This window comes from Caretta caretta, chromosome 3, assembly GCF_965140235.1.
Source record: "Caretta caretta isolate rCarCar2 chromosome 3, rCarCar1.hap1, whole genome shotgun sequence".
Lineage (NCBI taxonomy): Eukaryota > Metazoa > Chordata > Testudines > Cheloniidae > Caretta > Caretta caretta.
The window spans coordinates 4,467,407-4,476,020 of NC_134208.1; the positions used below are offsets into that span (position 1 = coordinate 4,467,407).

Genomic DNA, 8,614 nt, shown 5'->3' on the forward strand with positions numbered 1-8,614 from the left:
CAGGGCTAAAGCCCCGAGACCCCCACCCGCTCCGTAGCTGAAGCCAGGAGCCCTCACTAGGTCCTGGAGTTTTCATAGCATGTTGGGAGGGTCTCAGACACAAAAAGGATGAGAACCCCTGCTGTAGGAGAAAACAAAATTAAGTGGACAATTGAGGGTTAGGGTGTTAAGATCTGGGTACCTTCCCCAGTTCTGAACATAATGGCCATATAGGGTCAGTCCAATATCCATCTAGCCCAGTCTTCTGCCAGTGGCCGGTGCCCGAAGATGTTTCAGAGGGAATGAACAGAACAGGGCAATTTCAAATGATCCACCCTCTGTCGTCCAGCCCAGCTTCTCACAGTCAGAGGCTAGGGACACCCAGAGCAGGGGGTTGCGTCTCTGACCGTCTTGGCTAACAGCCATTGCTGGACCTGTCCTCCTGGAACTTCTCTAGTTCTTTTCTGAAGCCCGTTATACTTTTGGCCTTCGCAACGTCCCCTGGCAATGAGTTCCACAGGTTAACTACGCGGGGGGAGGGGGGTGTGAAGAGCTCGATGGTGACATAAGAAGCTAAAGCATCATCGCCTGCTAAAGGCCACAAGGGTTAATGTCACAGGGCGGAAGCTCAGAGTCAACCACGCCCCGGCCTGGCAGGAGCGGGCGCCTGCTCGTGTCCAGCTGAGGCTTTGCACCGGGGAGTTTGCAGGGCGCAGGGGGGCGGAAATCCCCGGCCGCGGGAGGAGCCGGCGGGCTGCGCGGAGCGGGGCTGGGCGCGCCGGCTCCCGGGCCGGGCTGCTTTCGCTTTCGCCTGGCAGGAAATGGCCGAGAGCGGCCAAGGGGCGCGCTGCAGCCGCACGGAGGGGCAGGCGGGCGCAGGGGAGTCTCCCGGCGGCGGGGCGAGCCCCGAGCCTGGCCAGCGCGCAGGAGCCGAGCCCGGGAGCTGCCCGGCCGCTTGCACCGCCCGCGGGCCGGAGCTCGGCTCTGCGGCGCCGGGGGGAGGCGCTGACCCCAGCCCCGCCGAGTGGCGGGGACCCGTCCTGATGGCCTGGCTCCTCTCCGTATTTGCGAAGGGCCCCGAGGCGTCCAGCCGCAGGGACCGGCCGGACGGGGAGCCGGACACCCCGATGCCCCAGGTGAGGACGCCCAGCGCGGCCCTGCCTCAGGCCCTGGTTGTGGGGCTGCGGCGGCGCTCCACCCCAGAGCTGGGTGCATTGCAGGGCGGGCTGGGAAGGCACAGTTAGGGGGCCAGCCTAGGCCAGCGGCGCTGGAAGATGCTTTGGGTGCAGCCCTGGGGCGACAGCCCGAGCAATAGCAACTGGGGGGGGGGGGGCTGTTATTTGAGAGGTGCCGGGTATGAGCTGGGGGACAGGAATAACTCTAGAATGGGCTCCCCCCCCTCCCTGGCTTTCTCCCTAGTTAACTAGGACTTTAAAAAATAGCCAAGTTTCGATACTGAGGCCCAGATCCTGGAAGATATTTAGGCTCCTCCCTTCTGTTGATTTTTGATGGAAGGGAGGAGCCTAAATACCTTTGAGGATTTGAGCCTAATTCCCTTGACATCCAGGAATCTCAAAGCCCAGGAAGGGACCGCTGTGATGATCTACTCTGACCCCCTCTATGGCACAGGCCACAGAACTGCCCCAGAATAATTAATTCCCAGAGCAGAGCTTTTAGGAAAACATCCAATCTTGATTTAAACATTGGCAGTGATGGAGAGTCGGCCACAACCCTTGGGAAATGGTTGCTAATTACTCTTACCATTAAAAACTGATGTCTTATTTCCAGTGCGAATTTGTCTAGTTTCAATTTCCAGGCATTGGATCATGTTAGACCTTTCTCTGCTGGATTGAAGAACCCATTAGTAAACATTTGTTCCCAATGTAGATACTTATAGACTGAGATCAAGTCACCCCATCTCACAAAAGATACATTGGAATTGGAAAGGGTACAGAAAAGGGCAGCAAAAAGGATTAAGGGTATGGAACAGCTTCCAGATGAGGATAGATTAATAAAACTGGGACTTTTCAGCTTGGAAAAGAGACAACTAAGGGGAGATATGATAGAGATCTGTAAAATCATGACTGGTGTGAAGAAAGTAAATAAGTAATTATTTACTCCTTATTACACAAGAACTTGGGGCCACCCAATTAAATTAACAGGCAGCAGGTTGAAAACAAACAAAAGGAAGTATTTCTTCACACAACGCACAGTCAGCCTGTGGAACTCCTTGCCAGAGGATGTTGTGAAGGCCAAGACTATAACAGGGGTCAAAAAAGAACTAGATAAATGCATGGAGGGTAGGTCCATCAATGGCTATTAGGCAGGATGGGCAGGGATGGTGTCCCTAGCCTCTGTTTGCCAGAAGTTAGGAATGGGCGACAGGGGATGGATCACTTGATGATTCCCTGTTCTGTTCATTCCCTCTGAAGCACCTGGCATTGGCCACTGTTGGAAGACCGGATACTGGGCTTGATGGACCCTTGGTCTGACCCAGCGTGGCTGTTCTTATATTTTCTTTGCTAAGCTAAATGGATTCGGCTCTTTGTGTCTGTCACTAGAAGGCAGGTTTCTAATCCTTTAATCGTTCTCACGGCTCTTCTCTGACCCCTCTCCAATTTATCAACATCCTTCTTGAATTGTGGGCACCAGCACTGGACACAGGATTCCAGCAGCGGTTGCACCAGGGCCAAATACAGAGGTCGAATAACCTCTCTGCTCCTGCTAGAGATTCCCCATTTATACATCCCAGGATCACATTACCTCTTTTCAGAGTAAGAGCTGTGTTAGTTTGGTCACAGCATCACACTGGGAGTTCATGTTGAGCCAAGTATCCACCACGAGCCCCAGATCTTTGTCAGAGTCGCTGCTTCCTAGGATAGAATTCCCCAGCCTATAACTGTGGCCTGCATTCTTTGTTTCCAAATGTATACCTTTACACTGAGCCCTATTAAACTGCATATTGTTTGCTTGCGCCTGTCCTCTTCGTTATTTACCACTCCCCCAATTTTTGGCTTAGCTGCATGTTTAGGCATGTGAATTCACTGAGGATTGCCAGGAGGCAAGGGAAGTACCATAGTCCCCTGTTATAGATGGGGAAACTGAGGCAGAAAGAAGGGCTGTCCACCAGTGGTAGAACCAGGAATAGGACCCAGGAGGCCTGACTCCCAGCCCTGTTCCTTAAGCAGTTGATACTCACAAAAGATAGAGACAGAAAAGGCACTTTAGGTCCCTCTTGCACACAGCACCCCCCCCACTGCCCACCCCCCGTCACTGCAGCCGTGTTCCAGGGCTGTGGGTAGTTCAGATATATGCCCAGTGGGAGACTGTTGCACAGTTTGATTCACTGGTGCTGGAACCGTTTGTATCATGGGGGGGCTGAGAGCCATTGAACCAAACTGTAAACCCTGGATATGATAGAAGCCGCTTCAAGCCAGGGGTTGCGGCAGCCCCCCAGCACCCCTAGTTCCAGAACCTGTGGGTTGATTGAGCCCTTGATTTGAAGCGATCCTCTGATGTCCCCTGAAACTCACGTGATGGCAAGGGACAAAGAGATTGAAACCAGGCCAAAACACTGGGCATGATTGCTATTGTTCGATTGTCTCTTTGTCTTTAAGCTCGGTGCTAACAGAGCCCGGGGAGCAGCTGGAACAGCCCAAGAGCTCCGGAAGACAGCGGAGAGGCTGCAGGCTCAGCTGGAGGTGAGGGACTTTCTGACCATTCAGATTCACTGAGACTTTGTCAACATGATCAAATCTACACACGACGGCTCATATTAGAGACAAACTACTGTGTACCTCTCAGAGTAAGAGACACCCAGGGTAAAGCTACACGCTGTCTCTGGGGCTCGATCCTGCATCCATTTGTCACTGATCTACTGACAAGGACGAGTAATAACTAGTAAATACATCTGTCGTTTATTTCTAATATGATAGAGCCTGGCACCCCAGTCCTGGTCCAGGATGGTGCTAGGTGCTGTACAAAACGGCGGTCCCTACCCCAAAGAGCTGGCGATCGAAGGACCAGGTTGCTGGGTAGAGTGAGATCCCATTTCTTTCCTCATCACTGGCTGACGATTCCCGACGACTTGTGGGATCTCTTTCTCCTGCTTCCCTGCGCTTGGGACGCTCGGCTCAGGAAGCGTTTCTGCATCTCATGCCTTGTCTGCAGCATATAGGAGTCGTACCGCATTAGCTACTCCGGTCTGGTTCGAGTGGTACAACGCCCCCTAGTGTGGACACAGTTATGCCAGGACTGAATAAAGGTGCTTATATGGGTATAGCTAGCTCTGTTCAAGAAGGGGGTTCGTAGGTTCCAAGGCCAGAAGGGACCACTGTGGTCATCTAGTCTGTCCTACCGCAGGCTGCAGGACTTCCTCGGATGAATTCCTGTTTGGACTGGAGCATTGCTTTGCGAAACATGTAGGCTCCTAGAAACATAGGGCTGGAAAGGCCCTCGACAGATCGTCTAGTCCAGTCCTCTGCACTGAGGCAGGACTAAGTGTTGTCTGGACCAGCCCTGACGGGTGTTTGACTGACCTTGACTTAAAAATCCCAGGGACTAAGCTCTCCTGATATCTGGCACCTCTATCCCGGTTAACTGTGTCCACACTGGGGCTTTGATCAGCATGACTCAGTAAAGAATCAGCTTTCTGTCCCCCATAGTTCTGGTACAAAACCCATCTGTAGGGCAGCCCTCAGCCGTTCCTTTGTCACGTTGGTTGACCCATGGCCCTCTCTGGGTTTAGACAGTACCTGCTGCCTCCCAGGCTCCATCTGCCTGAGCTCCTCACAGGGTTTGATGTATTTATCCTCACAACACCCAGCGACTGGGACGTGCTATTATCCACATTGTACAGCTGGGGAAACTGAGGCACAGAGACACCGCAGCACTGGGAGTTAGGCGCCTAAACGCCTTGGAGGATCTGGGCCTGCCTGAGTGACTTGCCCAAGGTCACGCAGCGAGTCAGGGAGAGAACCCAGGAGTCCTGGTCCCTGGTGAGACCGGGATCTTGCACCGTCTCCCTGGCTGGTGCCTGTCCCCTGTGCTGGGATGTTGAATAGCACTGAGCCCCTTCCACTCCCCGCAGGCTCTGAAAGGCTCCTCGGACCCCGAGACACTGGAATTCCTGCAGGCACTAGACGCGCCCGTCAGAATCGCCAGCCGCGTGCTCGTTGAGAACCAGAGACTACGGCAGGAGGTGGAGGAGTTGAAGGGCAGGTTGGCAGCCCCACCACCCCTGAAACCAGCCAGCCAGCCTCCAGCTTGCTGGGCATCGTCCCCCTGGACCTCCCAGACATCGCCTTCCCTGGCTACCCGGAGCACAGGTAGGCACTGGCATGCCGTGGGCAGGCACTTTGCCTGACCGGGTTAACATCGGGGAGCCTGGGTAGGGCTGGAATGGGGGTTCCTTTCCCCTGTGAGGAGCAGGGACCAGAGACCTAAAGCCAGGCAAGCCGAGGGAGCAGTGGGGCTGGGGTCGCCTCGATTGATTCGGGCAGCAGTGCTCCACCCTGATTGAACTGCAGCCCCTGAAACAGCTGAAAGACCCTCCTGCAGCCCCTCTTCCCCCCATGACCGTCTTTACCCACAATCCTATGGGATTGAGGCTGCAGGAGCTGCAGAGGAGGATTGGCACTGCTGGGTGTGGGGGTGGGTTGGGGGGTTGGCGCTGCTGGGTGCATATGGGGAGGTGGGCGGGGGGAGCTAGCGCTGCTGGGTGTGTATGGGGGGCTGTGCTGATTGGGGTGTGGGGGGAAGGGCATATTTTGTGCTGCTGGATAAGTGGGGGAACGAGGGCCAGCAAACTCATACCAGAGCCCCAGCTTTCCCCCCTGAACCAAATTGATACTTGAGAACAGCTGGATCAATTTGGCAGGGTTAAAAGAGACAGGCTCCTCCAGCCCCCTTGAGTACCAGTCTTCTGTGGCATCAGGGATTTGCCCTTACCCATAGTAGGGTTAGGGCTTATACCCCTTTGGGTTTGCAGCCACTGGGGGCAGACTGCCCTGCACAGGAACAGAGCTGGGCCTAGCTCACAGCTGGGCACACGGCCCTGCCGCTCCATCCTGCTAGCTCTCATTGGAACTGGCTGAGCCAAGGACCGAGGGGAGACTGGTCTCTAACCCACCCTGTTCCCTGCCAGCCTTGCCCCTGCAGGTCTGCGTGAGCGGTAAGACGGCTGGCTGCGAGAGGCAGTTCTTGGACCAGGTGGCTCAGCTCCTTACGGCCCAGGGTATCTCCCTGCAGGCAGGGGAGTACGAGCTGCACTCCAGCTGCCCGCTGCTGCTCTTCTGCCCCATCTCGTCCCGCTTGGGCACAGACATCAGCAATGCCCTGGAGGGGATCTCTGGTGAGTGGCCTTTCCCCTGCATGGACTGAGCCGTTCTCCAGCAGTCGCCCCCCACTTCCCTTAAACTAGGTGACTAAGAGCAGAGCCTATTAAACAGGTGGACCCTGGTGCAGGCATTGAATGGCCAGGGACTGGCCTGGCTGGTGCACCTCAATCCCCACCCCAGCCATCGCTCCTTGACCCTGCCCTCCCCTTTGTGCTCTGCCCCCTAACTTACAGTGGCAGATTAGCCCCTGGGCCCGTGCCTGGGGGCCTCTGGAAAAAATCCACTGCTCCTGGCAGACGCCTGGAGCCCCGGCTGCCAGGGCTGGGAAAGTCCCCACACCCTGACCCGACTCTGCAGCAGCAGCTGCCAGACGGGGTTGGGGGAAGCCCCCTCCGGTGGCCACAGCTGCTGGGTGGAGGAGGCCCCCACCAGAAGCCCCAGTGCTCCAAAGCACTGGGCAGAGTCAGGGGAAGCCTCATCACCCAGACCCCCACTGTGGCCTGGGGCTGTGGTGCAGGGATGGAGATTCTCTGGTCTTGTGGCTGCGGGGGACCCTGCATGGAATGGGGGCAGGCCTGGGGAAGGGGCTGCAGGCAGAAGGGGGGGAATGAGGGTGGGGTCACAGGCGGAAGGGGTGGGGAAGGACTTCTCCCTCCTACTTGCTGCGTCCTAAGGCCCCAGGAAACCTTAATCTGCCCCTCACTCCTGTTCTCTCCTCTCCGGCCCAGCGGCGAGGAAGACGATCCTGGTGGTGCTGCATCACCAGCCCAAGGAGCGGGCCGAGCTCTATGCCAGCAGCAAGCGGGAGGCCCAGCACCCGGGCCTCCTGCACACCGTGGACGGCTGCTTCTCCACCCATTCCGGCTTCTACCACTGCCAGGCCAACACCGCCGCCGTCGCCTCTGTGGCTGCCGCCCTCCAGCAACTGGCCATGGGTGGTCAGTAGGGGGCACCCCCCGAGGGGGCACCAGGATCTGCGAGCTGGGATGTGGAGTGCCTGTGGGGCTGGGCTAAGCCCTGGTGACTGCGCTGCCCTGACAAGTCCTAGTGGGGATGGCATGGGGGACCCCCACCCCTGCCTGGGCCAGGCCAGCACTGGAGCATAGTGGACTGTTACCTGGGGGAATGCCCTTCTCGGGCCTGGCACTGTTCCTACAAACCTTTGCCCCCCAACTACCCTTGGGTCAGTTCATCCCCTCCCACATCACGCTTGGCCTCAGAGCTGTGCAGATGTATTAGATCCTGCCACGTTACACAGCTAGCCCCCTCCCTGTGCTATGGGTGTTGTCTGGGCATGCCCCCCAATTTGCTCACCCCCTCAAGCTGCCCCAGCCCCCTGTGAACATGGATCAGTCCCTGCAGGGATCTCATGCGAGCAGTGTGATGAGACAAGCTCTGGCTCTCTTGGGTTCTGGGCTGGGGCCTGGTGAGCGTGGAAGCGCTTTGGGCTGGACTCTGGGACCAGCTGTCTCGCCGGCACTGGGCGCACGTCCCTCCCAGCGCAGTCAGGGCCAGAGTGTCCACTGGCTGCAGGAGGAGACCAAGGGAGGCTCTGCGGCCCACCTAATGAGCGTTGTGCTCTGGCCAAGGTTCTCTCTTGGCCTCTTCTTGCCCATGGGCCCTTCCTGGTATTTCAAACTCCAACCTGAGCTAGCTGCCTGGGCCCCAACGGGCTGGGGGAAAGGGTGTTGTAGGGCCAGATTGGCTGCAGCTTGGGGTGGATGTGGATAGTTCTTTGATTTTCCACTTGTGGGTTGACAGCCCCTGGCTGGAGCCAGCCCCAGGGGCTGTTCATGTGGTTAAGGGTGGGGCATTTTAGAGAGCTGTCCTAACCAGCACTCTGCACATCCCCCCCTGCCCTGGCAGCAGGGCTGCTATGGCACCCATGAATATGCTACCTGAGGGCTTCTCCTTTGTGCCACAGTGGGGCTCCTAGCTTGGCCGTAGAGGCTAGGGCCCACGTCTGAGGCTGCTGCCTGCGGTTGGTGGAGCTGCACCGTTAGGTGCAGGCTTGTGCTTTTCAAATGCACAAGCCCCGTGCTGGGTTCCTGCCTGCGACCCACCTCCAGGGAGTGCTGCAGGTGGAAGGTGCGGTAGATCTGGGCTGAGAGCATGGGTCATATGGTGGAATAATGACTACACTGAGCTGGACCAGTGGGTTGGAATGCCCTCTGAAGCCCACCTCACCTGCGCCCTCCTTCAGCCACTAAAGAACCACCGCATTTCCCTCACCCCCCCTGCTTCTTGTGCCTTTTTGGTCGCAGAGGCCAAGCCAATAAACTACACCAAGCCAGGCA

The 8,614-nt window shown here is 57.1% G+C and overlaps 1 protein-coding gene across 1 annotated transcript; it reads left to right on the forward strand.

Moving 5' to 3' along the window:
* The first annotated feature begins 617 nt into the window (after window positions 1-617).
* LOC125634800 (uncharacterized) lies at window positions 618-8,614 on the forward strand. The gene is made up of 5 exons (XM_048846037.2): window positions 618-1,115; window positions 3,597-3,680; window positions 5,069-5,306; window positions 6,125-6,331; window positions 7,046-8,614. Exons 1-5 carry the CDS (start codon window positions 801-803, stop codon window positions 7,261-7,263), a joined length of 1,062 nt encoding a protein of 353 aa, XP_048701994.2. The 5' UTR covers window positions 618-800; the 3' UTR covers window positions 7,264-8,614.